Source organism: Maniola jurtina, chromosome 18 (assembly GCF_905333055.1).
Source record: "Maniola jurtina chromosome 18, ilManJurt1.1, whole genome shotgun sequence".
Taxonomy (NCBI): Eukaryota; Metazoa; Arthropoda; class Insecta; order Lepidoptera; family Nymphalidae; genus Maniola; species Maniola jurtina.
In genome coordinates this window covers 3,461,305-3,489,177 of record NC_060046.1, presented here as the reverse complement: position 1 = coordinate 3,489,177, position 27,873 = coordinate 3,461,305, and the positions used below count along the sequence as shown (strand labels likewise).

The 27,873-nt window shown below is 36.2% G+C and overlaps 2 protein-coding genes across 5 annotated transcripts in view; one reads left to right on the top strand and one right to left on the bottom strand.

Annotated features, from left to right (window-relative positions):
• LOC123874467 (furin-like protease 2) overlaps positions 1–27,873 on the top strand; it is a 317,196-nt gene that overhangs the window by 132,195 nt on the left and 157,128 nt on the right. The window contains exon 2 of one of the 4 annotated variants that reach the window (XM_045919851.1): positions 6,104–6,161. The exons of the other annotated variants lie outside the window; for them this stretch is intronic. The gene's annotated coding sequence lies outside the window, so the exon portion shown is untranslated. The remainder of the gene's footprint in view (positions 1–6,103; positions 6,162–27,873) is intronic. 4 annotated transcript variants of the gene reach the window in all.
• LOC123874469 lies at positions 18,247–21,493 on the bottom strand. Its single transcript, XM_045919854.1, has one exon. It carries the CDS (start codon positions 21,392–21,394, stop codon positions 19,895–19,897), a length of 1,500 nt encoding a protein of 499 aa, XP_045775810.1. The 5' UTR covers positions 21,395–21,493; the 3' UTR covers positions 18,247–19,894.

The following is a 27,873-nucleotide window of genomic DNA, read 5'->3' as shown; positions in this document are numbered from 1 at the left end:
AATCGTAGTTCCAATTTCATTTGAATATTATGCAATCAAAGTCCATGAAATGCAGACATGTTCTAGAAACTAATATCTGTGCCTGTGGTGTTTTAGGTTTTTCTAAAAATATGTAGTTTTAAAATTACAGGGGCTCAAAGATTTGTATGTGAATTTTTAAGACCGCGTAACTTTGAAACCATATTTTTCAACAGAAATCTGGAAAACTACAGGCATAGATATTAGTTTCTAGAATATATCTGCAAAATTTCATGGACTTTGGTTGCTTAATATTCAAATGAAATTGGAACTACGTTTGTATGGAGCTAGTGACGGAGAGACCCCTCTTAACGTATGCAACGCTCTTTAGCTGTAAACCTGTTACTGATTTCGACGGAATGACAACATACGATCAAGACAAAGCAATAAAAAACTTTTAATAAATCCTGACTTTTAATCCTCCTGATCGCGAGAAAAATTAACGAAGATTAACACTTAACGTGACATTGCTCTTGTATGTATAAACAAACAGACTAGGTAATTAAATTTTCACTCGGCTCTTGATTCGTATGTGTGCCATCCGTCTGTTAATTCTTAACTTTGTTTGTTGTTCGCGATTGTTAAAGTCAAACAAAGTCGAACAAACAAGCATAAATGTTTGTGTTTTACTTTTGCGCTAGTCCTGCGCTTAAAGTTATATTTCAACTACTCGTATAAATACAGCATTTTGTAATTATTTTGCCTTTTGCCTCTGTATTTCTAGGGTTCCGTACCTGAAAAGGAAAAACGGAACCCTTATAGGATCACTTTGTTGTCTGTTTGTCTGTCTGTCCGTCCGTCCGTCGTATCTGTCAAGAAAACCTATAGGGTACTTCCCGTTGACCTAGAATCATGAAATTTTGCAGGTGGGTAGGTCTTATAGCACAAGTAAAGGAATAAATCCGAAAACCGTGAATTTGTGGTTAGATCATTAAAAAAGAATTAAAATGTGTTCAAATTTTCAAAGTAAGATAACTATGCCAAGTGGGGTATCATATGTAAGGGCTTTACCTGTACATTCTAAAACAGATATTTATTTATTTTTATGCATAATAGTTTTTGATTTATCGTGCAAAATGTCGAAAAAAATACCAGAATACGAACCCTCGGTGCACAAGTACGACTCGCACTTGGCCGGTTTTTGGTTGCTGTCTACTCTATACCGTAATAGTGTTATCGTTTTCTCTAAATTGTTTCCCGCGGGAAAGACAATTATTTTGCCAAGAGTTTTGTTAACAATTATTATTATTAATATAGAATAAGGTGGTTATACTATTTCGCGGATTCCCGTACGGGCTCATTCATACAAATCTTTAAACTGGTGAAACTTTAATACTATACACTGGCAAACTACTACAAAATCTGGCAAATCACAGATATAGATTCGTTTCTTAAATGTTTCTACAAACTTTGATTACTTAGTGTTCAAATGAGAATGAAACTGCTTTTGTGAGGAGAGAATGATGGAGAATCTATTAGTTAATTTTTTGAAGTTATTAATTTAACGAAATATGGCAATCTCTGTTGTAACACGTAACATACCTAATTAGGTTAAAACGAACCTGTCAAAATGCGGACCCAAATCAAATACGGGGAAAACGTTTGGATGTAGCTGAAAGTTGGAGTAAATAAACCGTTAACTCTGTAAACTGAGTGTCAATTTGAAATAAGGGCGTTTACATCCCACCACAAGTATCTAGATTTTGGGTTCCTGCCACAGTGTAATATTTAACAGAGATAACATCAAAACTAAAAACCTGCTACTCCTCTTAATAAACGCTGAAAATACATAGTAAAATTAATTTTAGATGCCTTGGTATATCATAATATTGTACCTACTAGGTATATTTATATAGGATCTTTAAAAAAAAAACTGGTGACTTTCTTCCAATAACACTAATAGAATTACGGTATTACAAAATTAAGTTTTTCAATGACTATATCGTAGGAGTAGGAACCGCTATTGAATTTTATTATCGCATTAGCATTTGGAAGTAGGATCCAAATGTAATATGCTCCTCGAGGCTTCTAAGCTGCATTGAAGCCTATACGATATTCAATTTGATACAATTTTACATCACGAAAACTTTTATACATATATACAAACCTAAATTGTATCTACGTATTACAAAATTTAAGTCTACTTTTATTGGTCCATTGTGAATCTAGTCATTTTCACTAAAATAACAATCTTAAGAGGGCTCTTTCCGTCACTCGTTTCATACAAGCGTAGAAGACACGTACAAGACACAGATATTAGTTTCTAGAATATGTCTGCAAAACATGGACTTTGGTTGCTTAATATTCAAATGAAATTGGAACTACGATTGTATGAAGCGAGTGACGGAGAGAGCCCTGTTAAGAAGCTGCAATTAATTAAAATTAATCTAATTAATTAATTATATTATTATTCGTCGCGCAAACAGTCTGGCTTACAATAATGATACGGTTATTTACTTTTAAATTACGATTTCGCAATTAAGGTTATTTTGTTTAAATGTTTCGTTTAATACAGTTTCTACCTGAGTACTTGATCAATTATTTACTAGAATTAATAGTAGCACGGTTACTAACTAGTTAAGTAGTTACTCAGTAGTTTGAATCTTGGATTAAGACTCTAGTGTGTTACAACTTACGATTTATTCAAAATGGTGCTTTCGCGGCACACTGAATGAGTAAACCTCAAATTAATCTTTAAATCAATTCTGAAAGTATTAAATTTTAAACAAGAGTCGGACAATTGTGTGAAAACAATCTCTTCACTATAATTAAACAGACAGTTCTAAATCTCGTGCTGTCATTTCCTCGAGGAGAATCAGAAAGGAATAGCAGTAATATGTTTAAACCAGTCATTTTAGCTTAGAGATTGTGTACAACAGAATAATAAACTTTCTCGCTAGAACATATCGAATAACTTTATTCGTAATAGAAACGTTATAAGTACATATCGAGTCATGCATACGGTTAACGGGAGTGGTTTCTATTGAATTTTATCTCCGCATTAGCATTTGGGAGCAGCGATGTAGGATCAAAGTGTAATATGCTTTGAGAGATTTCTGCACTGCATGAAAAGGCCATTGCGACGGAGTTTCCGCGAAGACGTTCAGTTCTACGAATAATATAATATATAATGATATAATCAAGAGTGAATAGGCAACTTCTAGGCAAGCGTGCTCCATCTTAGGCTGCATCATCACTTGCTAGCAGGTCTGATTGCAGCCAAGCGCTAGTCTATATAATTAAAAAAAAAAATGATTCGAATTATGTTATACGTATTTATTAGTCCCCGCGACTTTGGCCAAGTAGATTTTTGACGACCTCCAATGGTAAGCGCTGTGGTCTTGTTAGTGGGAGGTCCCAGGTTCGGTAATTGGCAGGGGTTTGGAATTTTATACTTTCTAAATCTGGTCTGGCGGGAAGCTTCGGTCGTGGCTAGTTACCACCCTACCGGCAAAGCCGTGCCGCCAAGCGATTTAGTGTTTCCGGTAAGATGCCGTGTAGATCCAAAGGGGTATGGGTTTAATGAAAACTGCTATACTCCTTCCAGGTTAGCCCGCTTCCATCTAAGATTGCATCATCACTTACCACCAGGTGAGATTACAGTCCAGGGCTAACTTATATCTGAATAATAAAAAAACAGTGTGACATCGCAATCACCTCTAAGTGCAACATCTGGTTGGCCAACACTCTTTCACTATTGATTATAATGCATTTTTGCAGCAAACATACCATGGATTCACAACAAGATTGTAGTAATGATTTATGCATCTTTTCCGTAATCGACCAGCTACGTTCTAAAGAGATTACAAGTGTAAATTAAAAATTTGTAACACCCCTGACAAGTGAGGGTTACAGTAACTAGAAAAGAGCTGATAACTTTCAAACGGCTGAACCGATTTTCGTGGATTATAGCTAAGAACACTCTCGATCTAGCCACCTTTCGAACAAAAAAACTAAATTAAAATTGGTTCATTAGTTTAGGAGCTACGATGCCACAGACAGATACACAGATACACACGTCAAACTTATAACATCCCTCTTTTTGGGTCGGGGGTTAGTAAAATGTCAACTGTAGATTATTTTATTAACATGTACGAGATAATAAGTACGTGTAGTGATTCATGTAACGGCCATCATAGTTGAACTCGACGGTCAAAGAGGGTCACGTCACAATAGACACGGGTTGACACGCGTTGTCACCCTGCTGGAACGTTATATTAGTTTAGACATGTCGCTATTTGACAACCCTGGAAGATAGATGCCATTTATAATGCCGTCATAATGCCATGCCAATGGGTGAAATAATGGGAAAACTACAATACGATTTCTTTATTACCACTTGCTCATTATTTTTTAACCCCCGACCCAAAAAGAGGGGTGTTATAAGTTTGACGTGTGTATCTGTGTATCTGTCTGTGGCATCGTAGCTCCTAAACTAATGAACCGATTTTAATTTAGTTTTTGTTGTTTGAAAGGCGGCTTGATCGAGAGTGTTGTTAGCTATAATCCAAGAAAATCGGTTCAGCCGTTTGAAAGTTATCAGTTCTTTTCTAGTTACTGTAACCTTCACTTGTCGGGGGTGTTATAAATTTTTAATTTACTCTTGTTTTCATCTCGACGGTCCCTACGTACATAAAGACATGTCAAAAACCGAGGTTTACAGGAGAGCGTTATTTATGTTCAAACCGCTCTAGAAATAATTCTATGTACAATTATAATTATTATTTTTCTATAATGTTTTATTAGCTTTAGGAACTTTATAATGGTATTTCTACATATTTTCTTTTTTTATAAATCATAATATAGCATGATAAATGAGGTATGTATCTTGTAATAATAGTGCCATAGATCTTTCGGTGCCTCTGCTCTGTGAGAAGCGTTCAAACGGTCCTTCAAGTTCTCAAGATTTTTCGAGTTTATTTCCGCGATCAGCTGTTTACAGGGTTGTCACATTTTTGGCTACTATGTGTTTCTTAAAAACTCCTCTATTGGTTTGGATGTGTATTTATATAATGTTTTCATTTCGAGTTTATCGAGATTTGTGTTATCCTTGAGTTCAGTCGTCGCAGGAATTCAAACCAAAAATGACGAGCGACGTTCGGTCGCGCCCAGATACCTACTGAAATTCTAATAATTTGAGGGAGCAGTATTGTATGTCTGAAATCCAAAAAGAAATAATCCAAGATGAGTAGATTTCGTATTCTGGCACACATGTCTTGATATTTATTGTAAAAAGAGTTTTTATAATACTAATAGAACATACTCGTAATACTATATTGTTTGATATTGACGCAAGTAATACGGAATAAATTATTCACATAATACCAATTTCGGTGGGACACCTAGCTGTCTTATCTAAGCCGAGAGAAGGGTTGACGCGCGTTTACCTTTGCCAAGGCATTGCCAGACTCGATAAATTAGTTCCAGTACGTTACTGTAAAGTACTGAAGCTATTATTTTGTTATATAATATATCTTATAATAAATAGTTAAACGGAAGGTAATTTATACTCAAACTGGGATACATGTACATAGGATTTGAATAAAAAAATATCACGTCATCTTTTAAAAGTCTGATTGGTTGACTATACCTACACTTCTCCCCTCCACTCCGCTTAGGTGGATACCGGGCCTTAGTACAATAATAAGGTCCCGTTGACTCCCTTCGGGTACGGAACCCTAAAAATCCATCCATACTATCCATCCATACTAATATTATAAATGCGAAAGTGTGTCTGTCTGTCTGTCTGTCTCTCTGTCTGCTACGTTTTCACGGCCCAACCGCTGAACCGATTTTAATGAAATTTGGTACAGACTTGGGATACTTGGGATACATCCCGGGGAAGGACATATAGGCTACTTTTTATCCCGGAAAATCAAAGAGTTCCTACGGGATTTAAAAAATCGAAATCCACGCGGGCGAAGCCGCCGACATTGCCTAGTAATATTATATAGGGCATTCAGAGCTTAGAATTTATTTTAACTTTGCGAGTAAAACCTTAGTATTAGTCGTAATTTTAAGAAATACATTATTAGTGTTCTTATTCTTTATAAACGTTTTTAATGACACTGTTCCTTCTTTCCAGGTAAGACGAGTCGTCGTTAGCGCGAGGCGTTTTGTTTAGCCCCGGATCATTATCTACGGTGAGCACTGATTGGAGCTCTAGATATCTTTGCCTTAATGGTTCCCACTAAGAAAATAAATGTTGAATCTTATTTCGCAAACGAAAATCTTCCATAAACTAAATTCGAATTTATTGCCGAAACGCGATGTTTTACAAGTAATTTGTCACTTGTTATCAGTAAATTTCGTTACAACGGAATCAGGTTTTGAAGCATTACGATACCGCTCGGAGACATCAGACATGTTTAGAATGCTGTCTTTTTACAAGATTGCCCAAAAAAGAGTGTAATGCTTTTAGGGTTCATGTATGTATGGGAGTTCCTTTATTCCACCTGCATCATTGCTTTTAATGTCTGAATAGATTTGGATGTATGAGATATGATCCTAGTGACACTGGCAATAAATAAAAAACAATATGGTGGCTGGCTCACATTTAACCGACTTCACATACTAGATCCATATTTTTATCGGTTTAGAAAGCAGATATTTAATACAGAGAAATAAATCGACAAGAAAGCAATAGTTTACAAGTCACAAGTAATTTGTCATAGTGTTATCAGTGAATGCGCCTTGAAATTGTGTTTATTCGCCAGGATTTAGGTTTCAAATGATCTGATGTCGCGCTACAACGCTTGGGGAGATACTGAGCGGACAAAGTGGTCTAGGGCTATTAGAGTAATACTTCGCTAAACTTGACTGATTACATTCCCGCGGGAAGAATCTTTTCTAAAGCCACAGTTGGATGTAGGGGATTTGTAATTGATGCAATATTCACATTGAATAAAATATCTTCTAAAATAGAACGAAAAGCTGACTGACTGACTGACAACACACAGCTCAAACTACTAGACGAATCGGGCTAAAATTTGGTAAACAGATAGCTATTATGACTTGGATATCCGTTAAGAAAGGATTTTTGAAAATTCAACCCCTAAGGGGAGAAAATAGGGGTTTGAAATTTTGTTATCCAATGCGGACGAAGTCGCGGGCATAAGCTAGTTTTAAAATAATAAAAAACAAAGTTAAATCTTGGGACATTTTATGATATTCTAGGTCAACATGAAGTACCCTATAGGTTTTTTTGACAGACACAAACACATACAGATCGCTAGTTAGCGATAAGGCCGCCAAATTGTACCTATATTTTGTTGAGCTTTTTATGTGTTTTTCTGTACTAATTTTGTGGTGTACAATAAAAGTATATTCATTCATTCATTCATTCATACAGATACAAGTGTAAATTAAAAATTTATAACACCCCCGACATAGAGTAGCGAAGTGAAGGTTACAGTAATAACTAGAAGAGACCTGATAACTTTCGAACGGCTGAACCATTTTCTTGGATTATAGGTAAGAATACTCTCGATCAAGCCACTTTTCAAACAAAAAAAAATAAATTAAAATCGGTTCATTAGTTTAGGAGCTACGATGCCACAGACAGATACACACGTTAAACTTATAACACCCCTCTTCTTGGGTTGGGGGCTAACAAACAGGCAGACAACAAAGTGATCCTGTAAGGGTGCCTTTTATTTCTTTTGAGGTACAAAACCCTAGAAATGTTAATTGTAGAGTTATTTCCTAAGGATAGACGATAACGTATTAATATACCAGACTATCTTATATAACATTTTGTTCCAAGTTTTTTGTGTAATCAGGTTCGCTAAAAATGACGAAAAAACGTCTCACAAAGTAGGTAATTTGTCTTGTTTAATCGGCAGAAGTTCTTTCCAATAGAGTTGATTATACGGGATTTAGGTTCCAAAGGATCAGATAGCGTGTAATTCCGCCTTGTAGGGGACAAAGCGGTGTTCCCCATTGCTCGGCTTAACTTGACTGATTACTTTACCGCGTGAGGAATCTTTTTTAATGCCTCCAGTTCGCTATCGGCGATGTTAGAGGCCTTTCTGTAATAAAAGCATGCAAAATATTTACTGATGAATAAAATCCATATCCATACTATCTATAGGTACCTACTAGGACCATTCGTTTAACTGATTTTGACCAAATTTGGCACAGGGACGGATATATTATAGGCTACTTTTTGTTCTGAAAAATCAAAGAGTTCCCACGGGATTCTTAAGAAATCTAAATCCAGTAGATGAAATCGTGGGCATACATCTATTTTGTACAGAGATAGCTTGCATCCTGGAGATGAAAATATGTAGCTTACTTTTATAGCTTGCATCCTTGGGACGGAAATAGCTTAATTTCATCCCAAAAAAACCAAAGAGTTCCTACGGTACCCCGTTAAAAAACCTTTATCCCAGTAACCACTTATCATCGAGTGACAGACATCTTGCTCGTTTACTCGCAATTGTTATTTATTTTTTAAACCACGGCTCCAGCGCTTCGTCTAGTAATTAATGTTTGTGAAACAAATTCAGATCTTCATCATTTACTATCACACCTACTTTCATTAGGAAGAAATCCCAGGATACTAGTAAAATCCAGCTGTGGCGCTGAAAAGATTCCTCCCCGAGGAACGTAATCAGTCAAGTTCAGCTGACGCATTACCGTAATAGAGGAGATACCGCTTTGTTCTCTCAAGATGGATTCCCAGAGGAATATCCATTGTAGCAGGACATTTGGAAACTGAAATCTACCGAGCGCACCTACTTTGCTCAGACTCAAGACAGTGCCGTGTTAGAACGAGAAAGACTTATAGCTGTGCATAAGTGTGTCTCATTTCGTCTGTCAATTCCGTTTAAAGGTCGTAGCCCACTTACACGAGACCGCTGCAACTCAGCTCTTGCACAACACCATCTCTATCGTTAGCAGACAACTCGCTAACCCCGCGCTTACAACTAACAGCCCTCTAGTCACTAGAGGGCTGTTAGTCTTAAGCGCGGAGTTTAGAGCGGTGGATTCGTCCGCGTGGATTTGGGTATTTCTGAAATTTCCTAGGAACTTTTTGTTTTACTGGGATAAAAAGTAGCCTATGTCCCTCCCCAGGATGCAAGCTATCTCTGAACCCGTCAAAATTGGTTGCTTTGAAACGGTTTAGGACAGACCGACACTTTTGCATTTATTATATTAATAGGTATGGATACAGATAGTTATCCATTGATTTCCCAAAATAATCAGTTTCGACTGTAAGCAAAAAGGTATTTCAACATTAAAATGGCACGTGTAATTTCATCGGGCCGCGTAATTGGATATGTCGGAACGGAGTATGGACAGTCGTAATTCTGGCTATTTAGCCACTGAAACGAATTGAGTTGTCCAATCGGTCACGGCGCGCATTTTGTGTTGCCATATTTACGTGTTAATGGACGCTGTACCTACACCTGCACCTCGTTAACATACGAATATCTTTTAAAATTATTTCTTTTCATATAGGACAACTAGAAAGAAAAATTCATGTCGATCTATTGCTCAGTTACGACGTGATTAAAAGGACATGCCAATAAATAAACACACTTTCGCATCACTACCCATATATAAATCCACTTCTTTAAGATAGTTATGGAGAACTTGTTGGCATGCAGTTTCATGCATGCAGGCCTCACGACGGTTTTTCACCGTTAAGAGGGCCCTCTCCGTCACTCGTTTCATACAATCGTAGTTCCAATTTCATTTGAATATTAAGCAACCAAAGTCCAGACACAGATATTAGTTTCTAGAATATGTCTGCAAAATTTCATGGACTTTGGTTGCTTGATATTCAAATGAAATTGGAACTACGATTGTATGAAACGAGTGACGGAGAGAGCCCTGTTAAAACAAGTTATATCTACTTAATTGCTTAAAGCGCGCATACTCGGTATTTCCTAAAGTGCGTGCCTGGGATTGAATCCCCGACTTCTCGAATAAGATGCCGACGTCTCAATCACTAGGCTATCATGGCTATCACTAGTATCATATAAAAGAACAATTAGTGGGATATTATGTAAAAAGAAGCATTTGTCACGTCAACATTATTAAGTCGCAGACGAGGTCAGGTTCCATTGTTTGTTGTGTGACTGTCGCTACTGCAAGGACAATGTGTTTGTTACCTAATAGTAACAACTAACACTGGAATATCTATACTAATAAATAAAATTAGAGTGTCTGTCTGTAATTTCGAAATAACTACCACATATTAAGCTCATACGATTATCTATAATAAGACAATATAAATATTTAAATGTTACTAACTTACCTTTACCTTATGTAACTTTAATTTTATCTTTCTGTAACTTTAATTTGCGTATATTAAATGCTCTTTTCCGATTTTCAAAAATTCCACTCGAAGCGAAGCTTGGGAGAGGGTGAGCTCTCACCGTACGTAAGTAAAGGTGTAAACAGATATGAAATCCGAAATACCAGGACATCAAAGGGCACGATTGCATTGTAGTTTATGCAATAAACGTGAGATGATTTCTTGCATCACGCCGCTTCTTGCGACGATCATTGTCCTCACTCGAACGTTGCGCTCAAAGATCAAAGTGCAACTGAGATAATGGTACAAAGACTCAAGGCTGGGACACATCACTTCGTGGTGTCGTCATTGTCGTAACGTGGTGCGGCGAAACGCAGTGGGTTTGTACTTGCTGTCGAGCGAAGACGCCTGGCAACGATATTGCCAAATGCTGAGGGATATAATGATACGAAGAGAATAGAGAGAAAAAGAAGAAAAGAAGAAGATAGACATTTAGAAGGTCCGCGTGAAGTAATGCCACGCAGTTCCATGCTCACTTTGGAACTTGGGGAGGTTATTTTAGTCCGAGTCGGACACACCCTACCAGCAAGCAGAAGTCCGTAGGGATTTTTTCCTCTCTCAAAGAAAAAAAAGGGTTGGAAGTCACGATGTCGACCGATGACACCACGCTCTGGTGATGTGTTCTTGCCCTAAGGATAGAGGGCGTTACCTATTCGTGCATGTTCGAGTATTGTATATTGTGTTACCAAGCGTTAAATCCGTAGACATAGACATACACGGATTTATTGTTACGAAATTCCTTCGATATCAACATAGTATTGCATTACCTTTGTAGTAGATACTTTATTACAAAGGTCTTTTTCGTTCAACTTGAGATATCAATCCATACTATAATATACTATATACTATAATATTATAAATGCGAAAGTGTGTCTGTCTGTCTGCTACGCTTTCACGGCTCAACCGCTGAACCGATTTTAATGAAATTTTGTACAGACTTAGGATACATTCCGGGGAAGGACATAGGCTACTTTTTATCCCGGAAAAACAAACAGTTCCCGTGGAATTCCTAAATACTCATCCGCTTGATCGATTCGTATGAAATTTGGTACCGAGGTAGCTTGCGTCCCTGTTATTGATATAGGCAACTATTCATCCCGGAAAATCAAACAGTTCCCTGATCTTTAAAAACCTAAATCCACGCGGACGAAGTCGCGGGCATCCTCTAATAATCTTCTATTCTAGAGCTATTATATAATCCGACAGATTACAGGGACCAATTAGAATGAATATTGAATATACTTTTATACTACAATGAAACATAAAAATATGGTGGAATGAAAGGAATTTCATTAGATTAAGAGCCATGATTTAATATGGGTGTTAGAGCTGGTTTTGTTTAGTTTAGAGATGTAACTATCGAATTAGCCACAATGTCAATAAAAATTCGACAGGCAACAAATAGTGACACTACTCCATATGATTATATTAGCCACCGGTTCTTGCGTTTGAATATGTATGGGCTTGAATGGCGTAGGCTCGGATTTGTGACTACCCTCTGTGGCGTACAAACCGTGCTAACGACATGTGTCGTGTGCAGTGATATGCAGATCGCGTGGCGAATGTTTGCTTTATGAGTTCTTGTCTTTTTTGAATGGTTTACAATCGACACAATTCCTGACCTTACTCGTAGCGGATTTTCTACGGATTTCGAGTTTTAAAGTCGGAGTTGTTCACATTTTGCTTCAGTTAAAGTGCTTATCGTGAGTGATACTGATTAATGGCGCAGAAAATTATCCAGATATTTGTCATGCAAAATTAATCATCGCATGAGTAAGTTAGTGAGGTATATGTCAGTCATAGCAGTGGCTGTGGTAAATTAGGAATCTATCGTATAATGGATCCCTAGAGTTGTTACGGTAGTTTTGAATGGTAGTTTAAAGAAAAGTGTCTAAAAGGAATCTCTCTGCCATTAAGTACCTATTTTAAAACACCTTTGTGTACTATGTCTACTAATCACATTTCAACTAAGTTTGGTGTTACCACTGCTCTAACACAAAAACCGGTCAAGTGTTAGTCAAAATAGCACACAAAGGGTTCCGTACCATCGTACAAGAAATAACACTTTTTTTGGGGTGTAACCACTGCGCTTACCGGAACGCGGTCTCCATAGTAAGCTTTATGTAAGCTATATGTGATTAAGTGAATTAAATTTTTGTGAACACATTTTTTTGTATGATATAACCATAAATTCACGGTTTTCAGATTTTTTCCTTTACTTGTGCTATAAGACCTACCTACCTGCCAAATTTCATGACTCTAGGTCAACGGGAAGTACCCTTTAGGTTTTATTGACAGACACGACAGATGGACAGACAGACAGACAACAAAGTGTGATAAGGGTTTCGTTTATCTTTTGAGGTACGGAACCCAAAAAAGAGAACAATGAAAAAGAAGTGACACCTATAGCTAACTTTATAGCTTGTGGGTACAAGGTTATAGCAAGATAACCACTACCTAAGAGCTTTGAATAAAGCTATTCCATCCAACACTAGTTTATCTAAACACACAAACTGCATGCGACATACGACGTTAATATCAGTATGAGATGTCTGAATAAATCAACACATCTGCAGTAGAGAGGGATCTAGGCTACACTGCATGTCCATACATATTCAAACGCGCCGGGATCTGAGGCTGACTGCTGTTAGGTATAAATGGTGTAATGATATGCGGCGTGACGCTTCTAGCTGTTGATCTTATAATCTCGTGTGTAAAGACTTAAGCTAGTCCTAGGTTTCCTAGGAAAGTGGTGCACCACATAGTGACTGCAATGTAGCTTCAAGTGCTGACACTGGAATCTTGTATCATCATCATCGTTGCGATGTCGCGGGCATCAGCTACTACTGTAAAAAAGTGTTATCACACTTTAAATTATATAGGTGAAAGTTTCTGTGTATGTATGTGTGTTACTCCTTCAGGCAATAACTACCGGATGGATTGGGCTGAGAAAAGTCTACAGCAAACTCAGCCGGGAGCAATATTGTATACCTTGATTTTTACGTCAACTGTCACCACCCGCAACATGCAGCTTATTTCTTAACCTAAGGGTCTAAAGTCTTTTCATTTTAAGGAGAGTCGTATGCGTTGAGATGATAATCCATACTGATAATATTATAAATGTCTGTCTGTCTGCTATCTTTTCACGGCCCAACAGATTAAGCGATTTTGATGAAATTCGGTACAGAACCTACATCCACGCGAACGAAATCGCGGGCATCCTCTAGTCCATAATAGTTTCAAAATGTATTGCTAATTGATACGTATTAATCAACCATTAATTTGTGTATTATGCTACACTATTTACGTGGTAAATGTACGTGATGAATGGTGTAATAAATAACAGAGTAATTCGTGCTAATATCTCAAATCGAGCGCATATTCCAAATTACTGGGAAGACAATAATTTGCGGGCGCGCGCTCCGTACGACACGTACGTACGTGCGGGCGTACGTGTCACGTCTCCCGAATACCTTGATTTGTAATTTTGACGTCACTGTCAAAATTCGTCACGACGCCGACGGCGACGCTCACTTCTAATGTACACTGATTGACCTAAATACGTAAGGATTCCTAATACAACAAGTGTAAATTAAAAATTTATAACACCCTCGACAAGTGAAGGTTACAGTAACTAGAAAAGAGCTGATAACTTTCAAACGGCTGAACCGATTTTCTTGGATTATAGCTAAGAACACTCTTGATAAGCCACCTTTCAAACAGAAAAAACTAAATTAAAATCGGTTCATTAGTTTAGGAGCTATACGATGCCACAGAGAGATACACACGCGTCAAACGTATAACACTCCTCTTTTTGGGTCGGGGGTTAAAAATGATGAAGCTTAGACGTCACTGGCAGGAGTCAAATGTTAGTACATTTGACGCTGCCTATAAAGTGCCTATAGTAAAAATCGTTACGACGTTGCTGCACGTTATCGACGCCCGCGATCGAAGCTGTAATTACTTATACATTAGTGTCACAGTAGCACGCCATGTTGCGTGCCGCTCATCCCTGTTTGATTGTTAGTTACTCTTGTTAGTAAATTATTACGTGTTTGGACGTAGCTACTTGTGCGTAGGAGATGGTAGAAATAACTTATGTCAAGGACTACGACTCTTCAGCAATGCTGCTGTCCTATTTCTAAAAAGCGGTGAACTGCAACTTTTTCATAAATAGGGCGTTTATAATAACAGCTTTTTAGGAATGTAAGGCGGAGCTGAGAGAAAAGCGAGAGATTTGAGTTTATAGATATTAAAATCGCGCTGTACTTATTTGAATTACAGTAGACCGATAGCTCGATTCCGTAAAACCTGCATCAATCATGATTGTTTTTTTTTCTCTCTCGTCTGGGTTTACAAAGATTAGCCAATGTCAAGTTTGTAGTTATTTGTAACAAGTTAGTTAAACTATACAAGTATGGACCCCGTCTGCCGGCGCTCGCCGACATACGCACCCCCTTAGAGCGCTTTCCAGTCAGTTTTAACAAAAAAAAAACACTCCAAAAAGGCAGAACACACCCGCCAGCTAACACCAACACAGACGAAGTCCCATCATGATTGTTGCGTTGTTGATTTGATACAATAAGCGTCCAAAACGCAGAAGTGCACTGAGCGCGCGTCTCTGGTGTCTGTTATAAGTAACTAAACGCTTAGATATCATAACAACTTCGAAGTAAGAAATGAAGTGAGGAAGGTCGATTATGAAGCAAAGTATAAAGTTAAAAGTTCTATCCCAAGGCGGCTCAAAGTTTACAACTTTAGTAAGTCTATTGTATTATAGACACTGTAGAGTTTTCTAGTTTTATTGTGGGAAAATAATATAAAGTTTTACATAGTCAACAGTCAAGGGTGGTCAAAATCTAGTCGTTTGCAATTTTGAGACGACGATGAACTATGAAGACGGTACCTATGCCTACCATGGTTAGTTGCCAGTTACCACCATAATAGGCTGACTATACTGGCAAAGCCGTGTCGCTGAGCGATTTAGCATTCTTGTGTGATGGCGCATAGAAACCCATGGCGTGGTATGGATTTATTAAAACTGCCATATCCCTTCCTGTATGGACTGCTTTCATCTTAGATTGCATCATTACTATCAAGTTGAACTTGTATCACACTTCACACTAATATTATAAAGGCGAAAGTTTGTATGTGTGTGTGTATGTTTGTTACTCCTTCACGCAAAAAGTACTGGACGGTTTGGGCTGAAATTTAGAATGGAGATAGATTATACTCTGGATTAGCACATAGGCTACTTTTTATCCCGGAAAATCAAAGAGTTCCCACGGGATTTTTAAAAACTACATCCACGCGAACGAAGTCGCGGGCATCAGCTAGTTTAAATATACAAGAAACCAAAAGCTTAATTTGCTATAATCCGCTAAATATAGCAAATTAAGCTTTTGGTTCTTTGTATATCTTGGACTGCAAAATAACGCCTGCTTCTATACTACTGTATTTAAATTTAAAATATCCAAGTATAACAAGTGCAAGTAATACAAATATCAATTGAATGCCCGGGAGAAATAGGCTTTCGAATAAAAGAAACCGCATTGAAATCGGTCCATCCGTTTGAGCGCTACTATGTCACATAAAGACAGAGATGTACAAATACACAACAGATACTTCAGACACATGGATAATCCTTCTGTCTGTATCGGAGGTTAATAAAAACAATATTTGGAGAGGTTCCCCACAAAAATTAGTCCTTTATTCCTTTTTTTTTTTTTTTTTTATATCTTTATTTTTCTGGGACTTTTGTCCGACACGGACACGCCAGCCCCATCGTAACCTAAATTACATTCTAAATAACATCGTGGAATGCAACAGATACAAGCGGAGAGATATTACTGCCTATGCAGAAATACATCAATAATAGACCTGAATCTCTCTGCTGTCGGTGTAGTTAACATACTCGTAAAACTACCCATGTCAAGTCTATTAATGCTGCATCTCCGCACAAGACTCTCTCTCTGCGCGCTGTATCTGCTACATTCCACTAGTACGTGCTGGACATCATCTGTCGTACCACATACTTCGCACTTGTCAGAATCAGCTTTTTTCATTAAAAATGCAAATTTCTTAGAAGGATAGTGTCCAGAACGCAACCTATGAGCTACGACTATATATTTTCTACTTAAACAAGTATTACCAAACCAAGGGAAACGAGGAGGCTGACATTGGATAGTTTTATACCAAATTCCTTTTTCCCTACTTCTTATATCAAAGTATTCCTTAAATTTATCACAACATTTATTTTTAAAACTATTTAAAATTTCTGTAAAAAATGGTACAATGGACAATTCTTTACCAACATTTATTGCCGATTTCGCTAGTTTATCAGCCTCCTCGTTTCCTCTTAGGCCTATATGAGAAGGAACCCATTGCAATCGCAGATTTATGTGCCTAAAATCATATATTTGTTTCAAGATTTCGAAAGCTATCGGTAGACCTCTGCTATATCCAGAGGCGCATCGAGTTAGGTGTTGCAAGGCACTTCTGCTATCTGAAAAGATAACAAAATATTGCCCGCTTAATCCAGAAATGTATTTCAAAGCTTCTGAAATTGCAACGAGCTCCATTGTCATAATACAAATTTGTTGATTTGTTTTAAACATAATTGATTTCCTTTCACCTAAATGGCAAAAAGCTGCTCCCAAACCCATATTATTTTTGGACCCATCTGTATAAATGTGTACCCAGCTCTCATATTTTTCTTGTAGTTCATTGATTACCAAGTATTTTAGACAATCAGGTTCAACTTCTTTTTTTGCTACCGATAAACAATCTAAATTCGCCCTGATTACCCTATTTAAATTTATATAAGACACCCATACATCAATTTGGTACATGTCTAGTACATCAGAAGAATAAATGTTACATTGTCTACATTCGTCATATGTGGTTAGCAATAATGGCTTTTTTTTCGACTGCCAATATCTATCATGAAAGCTTGAGCCAAGATCATCTAAAAGATTCACAATTACATTATTTGACCAAGTCATATTTTTAATTAGATATTTATATGCAAGATACAAGCGTCTTAAAAACAATGGTTGGATGCACACCTCGCTCTCCATGACGTGGATAGGAGTACTTTTAATAAATCCACCAATGATTCGAAGGGCCTGATTCTGAACTCGATCAAGCTTCAACAAATGTGTCTTTGCACTAATATCATATAAAAAGCTCCCATAATCCAATCTACTTCTAATTAATGATATATAAAGGCTCCGTAAGTGCTTAGGGTGTATACCCCAACCGGGGCCAGCCAACACTTTAAACAAATTTAAAAACTTTAATATCTTTTCTACTAGCTCCTTAATATGTCTATTCCATCGCAACGACCTATCCAACCACAAACCCAAGTACTTAATGTTTTCATCTATACCTATTGCAATATTATTGTTAGCAACCAGCTTTATCTGTTTTCTTCTGTACCCTCTATTAAATATACATAATTTTGTTTTGCTTGTCGATATCTGAAGACCTATCTCATCTAAATTTGTAACTATAGAATTTAAAGCCTCTTGTAAATTCGTTTCACAAATATTCAAGTCTTTATGACGGAGATAAATGACAAAGTCATCTGCATATTGCGAGATGAAAACATTTTTAATTTGTTGACAAATCATATAAGTGGTTATATTAAAAAGTAATGGTGACAAGGGATCTCCCTGCGCTAGTCCTCTATTTGCATGTCTAATCTCAGTTAACTGACTATTATTTTCATATTTAATCATTAGTTGCCTATCACTCAAGAATGACCATAAGTATTTACAAATATTTTTTCCTATATCTAGTTCATCTAAAATTTTAACTACTCTATCAACTAAAATGTTATTATATGCATTCTCGATGTCTAAAAAACAAGCCGCTGTGGACATTTTTTCGGAAAATCCTACTTGTATATATGTCACAAGTCTTGATAGGCAATCTAGGCTGGATTGGGCCCTCCTAAAACCAACTGTATGTGGCGACAATATTTTATGTTTTTCAACATACCATTCAATCCTTTTGCCTAACATGTTATGAAATATTTTACAAAGACAAGAAATGAGTGCTATCGGTCTAAGTTTTGGATCTGTATTTGCATTAGTCGTGGCTTTGGGAATAGGCACGATCAAAGTCTTCCGCCATTGATCTGGTACGACGCCTAACCTAAATATAGCATTATAAATATTTAAAAGATACAATTTACCAGCTGGCGGTAAATTAAAAATCATTGAATAAGTTACCCCATCACTACCAGGAGCTGTATCTTTCTTTTTCAGACAACATTCTAACTCTTGTACTGCAAACAGTCTTTGTAATAATTCGTTGTTAGAATTAAATATGGGTGGACAGTTAATGACTGAATCTGGTGTCAAAGAATACAGCAATGCTTTGGTCTTTTCGATTGATGGACAAAACTTAGATTTTCGATAACCTTTAAACCAACGCATCTTATCCCACATGACCGATGTAGAAGTTGATTCATTGATATTCAAACAAAATTTTTGCCAATCCAAAGATCTAGCTTTCTTTAATAAAACATTAGATTCCCTAGTTTTCTCCTCCAGTTTTCTAAGATTTTCAGGAGTAGGATTTTTTCGAAAAGTACTCAATGAGAGCCTACGTTCCCCAATAATTTTAGATAATGATGGTCCCCAATACTCTTTAGGCTTGAATTTGTTCGACGGATTGGTACAGAAAATAATTTCAGGAATATTTTTATTCGCTGAAACGTTAATTTTTTCAAGTAAATAATCATAATATATTTGCACGTCACTTGACGTACAACTGCAACTATCAATATTTGGAAATACATTCATTAAGTCATTATTATATAATTTCCAATCTGCTTTTTTAAAATTAAGTTTTTTAGAGATGTTTATATTATCTTGATAACTTGTCGACATTTTAATTAAAAGATGGTCACTTCCTAAATTTTCGTTAAAAACCTGCCAATTGAAGTTTACAGCTATATCTGACGATGCAAAACTTATGTCAGGAGCCGATCTTTGTAGAACACCGTTTACTAATTTGACTCTGGTGGCATCTCCGTTATTTAGTGATATGAACCCACTTTCAAGTGCTGAGTCAAATAAATGTACTCCTCTTTGGTCTGTTTTATTTGACCAGTTCGAATGATGGCCATTAAAATCGCCTAATATAAGCGTCTTTCTAGTTATTACTGAAAAAATATTATCCCAATCTGATTGACGGGTTTGAATAGAAGAAGGGCAATAAATAGATACAACATATTCCAAATTTTTACAGTTTAAAATTTTTATGCGAATAGCCTCTATTCCTGGATTAATGGAATCAACAGAGCTAACATGCGATCTGATAGACTTATGTACAACAATGGCAACCCCTCCATACGAATCATGACGATCTTTTCGATAAATATTATATCCACTAATATGGAGTGCAGTGTCTGCATCCAACCACGTTTCAGAAATAACAGCTATATGTATTTTTTCTTGATGTAATAAATTATCTAACATTAATAACTTAGGTTTCAAACTTTGTGCATTCCACTGAATAATATTTAAGTAAAATTCCTTAGCCATTAAAAAGAAACTTTGAAAAAACGTCATACAATTTTCCTTCACTCAAAAAATTAACTAAAAACAACTTACACTCTTCAAAAACAGCTCTTACCACTAACATCACTTTATCACACCAATTTTCTTCAGATAATACAATCTCCTTAATTCTATTAAACAGCTTCCAAAAATCAAATCTATTTCGTTTTCTTGTCCTCGCTTTTTCTGTAGATTCATCTTGTGTATCTTGATCACTTTCCTGACTTCCATCATAATCCATTCTCTCGTTCTGAGATTCACTATTATTCATGTTATCAGTTTTCTTAACTCTCTTTTTCTTTTTGTCCTTATTTTGGTTTTCATTTATTATTATATTATCTGATTGCTCATCCTTCTTTTCCTTTCCATGTACTATAGCTGTCGTTTTCAGCACGCTACTGTAACTTCTAGCCGTTGTACTCTCTGATACCGGAACTGTATTGCTTCTGTCAAGATCTATATCAACTTCCTCTCTCGAATTGTTTGCCTTCTCTTCTTTTTGATTTTTCAAATATATCTCTAGCGCTGTTTTGTACGTAACATTATTCTCACTCATTATAAATCGAATCTTTTTTTCTTTTCTAAAAAAGGGGCAAGACTTGTCTAGAGCCATGTGCGGACCTTTACAATTAATACATTTATATTCTTTGATTTCACAATTATCATGAGCTCCACCACATTTCGGGCAAATATTCTTATTTAACTTACAAAATCTCTTAATGTGTCCAAAAGACCAGCACCCAGAGCATCTTGACACCGGAAACTCAAATCGTTCGACGTCAAATTTAAATCCATATGCATATATCGATAACGGCGCAAAGGGGTTTTTAAAGCATAATCTCACAGTTTCGCTTTCAACCCACTTACCCTCCTTATTTACACGTTTCAATCGTCTAGCTGAAATTATATCATAGTCACACTTCAAATTTTCTAGCAACTCCTTTTCGCTTGTACCTACGTCAACTCCCTTAATAATCCCGTAAGACAAATTACCTTGATTTGTAAACTGAGCTCTTATATCCAACTCTGTTAGTTTTTTCAAATTCATAAATTTTTCGGCTTGATTTTTATCACTAAATTGTATAAATATTTTATATGGACTTTTATACTTTATTTTAAGCACATTAGAAATATTTTCGTCTCTTAACAACCTAGCAAAAGCCATCTGTTTTGGAAGAATTTGTAATCCAAATAAACTCACTTCATAATAAGTACCGCTCATGTTTTCGTTATTTTCACTGAATGACCTGTCATTTTCATAAGACTCAGTTCTAATATGTCTCTTTGATTTTCTTCTCGCCACCGTTGTAAATCCATCCTCACTACTGTCTTCGGTCTCCCGCGGCCTCTTATCGACTTTTTTCGGCGTAGACCCATTATTTCCATACTCGCCACTTTGTACGACACATAATTCTTGTTCCCCATACACTTGAATTTCGTCACACTTACTATCGTAACTCATAACATCATCCGCCATAGCTATTAGGTAGGTATAATTTTAAAAGCGGGTAGATTAAATAACACGTCTTCACGTTATCGCACGAATTGTCTTGAAACTTCCGCTCGCTAACGCGGTTCACGCGCGACGCCTTTATTCCTTAAAGCCTCCAGTAATAATAAATCTTGCATTCAAAGTGCACCCCTATCGCTTGTTTCACGATAGAGCAAACGTCACAACTTCTATAAACTTCATCATGAAGCCGGGAGGCGAGATTGCCACAACTCACTATCTCAACACATTAAAAGTAGATTTGTCCTTACTGCACCGCCGCTAAACATTATGAACAAACACATTTATTGCATGCACTAGGTAGTAGGTACTACAGAGTTACTAACTTTACTCTGCACAAATATTCACCATACAGAATAGAACTCCACAAAACTGCAAATAAGGCAATAGAAATGGTATTTACTTAAGGTCACACCTATCACATCACACTAATATTATAAAGGCGAAAGTTTGTGTGTATGTATGGATTTTTGTTACTCCTTCACGCAAAAACTACCGGACGGATTTGGTTGTTTAAAATGGAGATAGATTATACCCTGGATTAGCACATAGGCTCCTTTTTATTCCGTAAAAGTCCATGGTTTTCGTGGGATCATTGCTTCATCATTCCATGTTTTTCAATTGGTGTCGTTCTCTTTGCCAAGTTTCTCTAAGAAGATTCTGTTCAAACCTCTTTTAATGTATAAACCTTTTCACCGCGGGTAACACCGCGGGGCAGATGTAGTGGTTGTATAAATAAAGGATCCTACAGCAACTCGATAAAACAATATTTGGAAGCAAATGGTGTAGGCTAAGTGATTTTCTTTCTAGCCCAGTTTTATTTATTTTAGCAATATTTTCAATGTAATTTCCCAAAAGCGTTACTATATTTTAGCCGATGGAAAAATATTATCTACGTTATCATACAAAAACAACACCGCCACCAACCACATATCAATCGTGTAATTTAACACATAAATCATAGCTTTTATCTTTCATATAATATATTTTTGGGGCACTGTCCAAAAAGCCGGTCAAGTGCGAGCCGGATTCGCACACGAAGGGTTCCGTACCGTCGTACAAGAAATCTCAAACTATTATACTAAAAATTTGCAAGGCTTCTAGGTCTTAATGACGGACTGCGCCAATTTGATGTGATTCAATAAACTAATTATTTCGAATCTTTAATTATTTTTTTTTTGATGGAACCGCAAATTCACGGTTTTCGGTTTTTTCCCTTTATTGGTGCTATATAAATATTGCTGTCTGACAAATTTCAGGATTCTAGGTCAACGGGATGGATTTTTCTTGACAGACACGTTAGGGTTCCTTTTTTTCCATTTGAGGCACGGAACCCAAAGAAACGTAATTTATTTTCAATTTTGCGTAACGTAGACACCGCTGTGTGACGAATGACCTCCGCATAGTACGTGATTTAATTTTTAACGCTATACATATTTTAATGTCTGATATATGTACAGTCGGCGTCGTATCTACGTGATCTGCCATTTGTCAAGGCGGCAGTCATATTTCTGTCAGTTTTTACACAACAAAAAAAAACTAGTGTAATATTTTCAGGGTTCATTTATGTAATCCACAATAATTTGCATTAAAAATTATTTTCCATATATTCCATAAATTTATTATCACCATACAGAAACAAATATCAGGTAGCTCACACTGCGAAAACCACAGAGGTTTGACCCTCAATGAGTACGTCTGTGCTTTACTTCTTACACACTTGTAAAAATACGCGTTTTGAAAAACACAAAATAGAACAATAGTAGAATAACAAAGTAAACAAATAAAAATAAAAAAAGAAACATGAAAAAAATAAAAAACGACAACCTTCGTTCTTACTTTAGGATTTTTTTAAATGTTTAAATTGAATGTAATTTTAGTAGTCTTATAGTTCATTTTGACATGTTTATCTTATTTTCTGTAGTCTATGTGACATTGCAGTGTAGATTTTTAACGCTATACATATTTTAATGTCTGATGTCCTACAGTCGGCGTCATATCTACGTAATTTGCCATTTGTCAAGGCGGCAATCATATTTCTGTCTGTTTTTGAAACCTCCTACTTCGAACTTATAATTAGATTCAGCGTTGATCGCAGGAGAATATTATTTTTTCTTAAATGCTTTTTAGGCACTGGCTTTACTACTAAATTAACTCAGATTTTAGCTCAGATTCTAACGTATCATTTGGCGACATTTCTCGGCAGGTCTTTAGTTACAACTGTCTTCTACGTTGAAGTATTTTGGCATAGCGCCATGCGAATTACGAGCAGCTAGTAGGCATATCTGATACTGACTGTACCTGCTTAACAAATTCGGCTTTTAAAGTAATGGAAAATCTTGTTGGCTTTGTGTCTCGAGCACGCGGATTTTACCGGGGGTCGCAACTGTTCAAGCCTCTTTTTGAAAGCCTTTGCATATTTTTAAAAATCATAACTTGAAACCCGTCGAACCTTCGAAAAATGATTTATAGAAACTTTGGAGTGCCTACGTATTATTTATGAAGAACTAAGTAGGTAGTTGATTTTTCGGGATAAAATGTAGACTGTCTTCGGGGCGCAGGCTATCTCTGTACCAAATTTCATCAAAATCGGTTTAATGGAAAAGGTAACAGACACACGTCCGCTTGAATTTTAGTTTTTTAAATATTCTGTGGGAACTCTTTAATTTTCCGGAATAAAAAGTAGTCTATGTCCTTCCCTGGGATGTAAGCTAATTACTCTGTACCAAACATCACAATCAGATAAACTGTTGGACCGTGAAAAGCTAGTAAATAGACAGATAGACACACATTTACAATATTAGTATGGACTAATAACATATATTAAACTCGCGAATCGCTCCGGCTTCGCACGGGTAGCTTATTACAATTTTCGTAAGGGTCTTTAATTTTTTTAAAGAAAATAGCCTTTGTTACTCAGGAATAATGTAGCTTTCTACTGGTGAAAGAGTTATCTAAATTAGTGCAGTAGTTTCAGACATACTTCCTACAAACAAACTTACAAACTTTACCTCTTTATAGTATTAGTATAGATTGAAAGGCAAGAGTGGGAAAGAGTGTGTTTGTTACTAATATTTGTTTTATAATAAATTCGGCAGCCAAAAGATAAAACCGCATTGTATGGATAACACTTGTTTGCATTTTACAACCAATACAACAATCGCGCATACTAAGTAATAAGTCAATATTTAAATTATATCCCACGGTTATAAATTCATTAAATAATATTCCAACGTTCATAATAACAACCATAAAACCTGATGAATTGATAATAATAATTTGCAGTCGTAATTCAATGCTAATTAATCTGATTACACATTTATCCCACTTTGTTTGATAGATTTGACCGCAAACATACGTGATCATAATTCATAAAACGAAGGTTAAAAGAACATGTTTGCTAAGATGCATATTCACACGATTGTAGTAATCAATTATGAAACGGTAACTTACATCTTTACGACGTTCTTTTTTTTAACCCCCGACCCAAAAAGAGGGGTGTTATAAGTTTGACGTGTGTATCTGTGTATCTGTCTGTGGCAACGTAGCCCCTAAACTAATGAACCGATTTTAATTTAGTTTTTTTTGTTTGAAAGGTGGCTTGATCGAGAGTGTTCTTAGCTATAATCCAAGAAAATCGGTTCAGCCGTTTGAAAGTTATCAGCTCTTTTCTAGTTATTTTAATGTTGACATTGAGTAAGAAATTATTCAGGATATTCTGTTATTTCGTTTTATTTAGTATTCTAAGTCAAAATTAAACTCAAGTGATATAGCGGCTTCCGCTGTTGTACAAAGGATTGTAACAATTTTGTCGTTAAATAATAATTTGGGAGCTAAACCAAATCTGAAGATAATGTCAATTATTTTGTTGTAACCAAGACCTAGTTGTGATTTATATTCTCTTACTAGCTGTGCCCGCGACTTCGTTCGCGTGGAATAGTGACTTTTCGGGCAGCATGTACGTTAAAAATGTTTGCCGTGATTCTTTAAATTGACATAACTTTTTTATTTATGAACCGATTGACATGAAATAAACACTAAATGTTAAGTGAAGCATACTACAATATATTAGTGAAAACCGTATCTAAATCTAATAAGCCGTTTCTGATATTAGCGTGCACAAACACACAGACAAACAGACAAACAGACAAAAAAAAATTAATTACAATTTCGGGTTCGGCATCGATATAATAACAACCCCTGCTACTTTTTTTTATATATTTCCATTGTATAGACACCACTTTTCTACAATTTTATTAAATGTATAGATTATAACTCTTTAGTTCCCAACTACTATGCCTAAAATAAAAACTAGGTATCAATAAATCTGTGGCAAAATATGTCGTTTTTTAACATCGCTGAGCAGAAATACAATATAGGTAATAAAGCAAGTATAAAAAGCAACTTTGTTGCGATTCTTAAAACTAGCGATCTCTTCCAGGCAACCACAATGCTTTTCTTCCTTTTACGACTTAACTTAGATTAATAATATAATTTACGACTTAGATTTAATCTTTAAATTTTAAACCCTACATTTCCAGCAACAATCTTTGCTTTTCTACTATTTATGTTTAGTATATCGCTCTTTAACGTCTAAGCGGATGTTAGGTGCCATAATTAAAAGTTAACGCCGGTTAGTTTCACCTTTCCAGTTTCTCTCATTAAAAGTTCCCATCTAGACGCAAACAATCTCGCGTTGGAACACAATACTGTTCGGAACTAACTTTTCTGCTCGCGCTTTAAAGATATTAGTAAAATATTTAATTACCATCCATCGATATAAAAGTTGTAGGGATAATATTTGAGGTTACACTATCATTATCATTAGATGCCATCGTTATGTGAAAATCTTTTCGCGCTTGTGCCGTCTGCTTTATTTCAGATTAATTTTACTAGACTCACTCCCATTCCTCCACTTTCCTCTCTCCCTTTCTTCTTTTCTCTCTCTACAAAAACTATAATGCTTTTTGTAAATACCTACTGTGTGGATGGATCATTAGATTCAACTCTAGTAGGAAAAATTGATACGAGTAATATTAAATTTTTGTTGTGATTGCCAATAATTTGGAAATTTGTTTGACCACATCTGCTTCTACTTATATTGTAAATTCTTGTTTGTATTCTAAATCAGTGCTGTCAGACAATAATAATAATCATCAAATTTTTTACTAACCAATAATCACCATTTTTTATAAAACATGTTCTTTACCGTTACAATAAAGTTCATTTTTTTCATTTTCATCTAGTAGGTAAGCTATAAGCTTTTTGTAGTTTGTATCAGACAAAGCTCCAGAGAATTTGTTAGATTAAAATCGAGATCTTAAGTTTTGTCTAGACTTATGATTGATCTCCCGAAAGGTAATCCGAAGGGTACCTACTCTCACCTCTAAAGTTCCTCTCATTAAAAGTTCTCACCTAAAACACGGACGACCTTTGTTAAAACACCAACATTAACTAACTTTTACCAGGTTTCAAATATTTCAGTAATTAAAACCTTCGATGTAGCAAATTTGTTAGCAATTTCAGAATTTTGAATTGGTAGCAGAGTTATGGACATTTTTAGAATAACGTTTTAATTTTGAGGTTAGGTGGGCACTATCCATCTAGGTGGGTCTATACATCATAAGTACTTACAGTGGCGTACACAGGGTTTGAAGCCAGGGTAGGCATAAACATTAACGAACAGGTCATAATCTAATATTATAAAGAAGTAAAGTTTCTAAGTTTGTTTGTAAGAAGTAATCTTTAAAACTACAGAAGCAATTTTGAAAATTCTTTCACAAATAGAAAATTATATCCTCCATGCTTCTAAGCACCCGTGCGAAGCCGCTTATGAAAAATAAACACTGAGCTCTTTGAACTAGGGTAAGCAATGCTGGTATGTTTCTATGACATGCATGCCACTGAGTACATAGTTACACATGTAGTCATACAATTCACCCGTCATGTACAATTTTGTGGTACGTGCAAGTTTTAGGTATAAGGCTAACATTCTGTGGTGCAACTGGCCCTTAGTATACATCTTGCATCAACAAACGCTCCATAAGGACGGATTTCACGCCTTTATTACTCCACGGAACGGCGCAGATGCTATCTAAATTACGCGAAGACAAAGGCGTCGCAATACCTAAAGCGACACGCATTCCCTCCCCGGACGCGAAACGGCTTAATATTTATCTTTTGTTCCATAAACGAGTTGCGGAATGTAATTAAAAAGGTCCCCTAAACCTTTGAGTAGACATTCTGTGAAGTTACAAGGTGCAAGCTAATGTCCCTCGCCAGCCACAGGGTAAGGCTTGTTGTACACGAGAAAAATGGGGTTTACATTTTTTTTGACGTGACAACGTCTTATAATTCGATAGAGCCGGTTGCACGCACGAAAAAACATGACTCATGCGGCGTTACCTCGCTCTGAGGCGTTCCGTGTAAGGCTTGAAGTGCAAGCG

Bases quoted from the DNA above. Each gene is read 5' to 3' on its own strand.
- LOC123874469 (XM_045919854.1), bottom strand. From the start codon at position 21,394: ATGGCGGATGATGTTATGAGTTACGATAGTAAGTGTGACGAAATTCAA.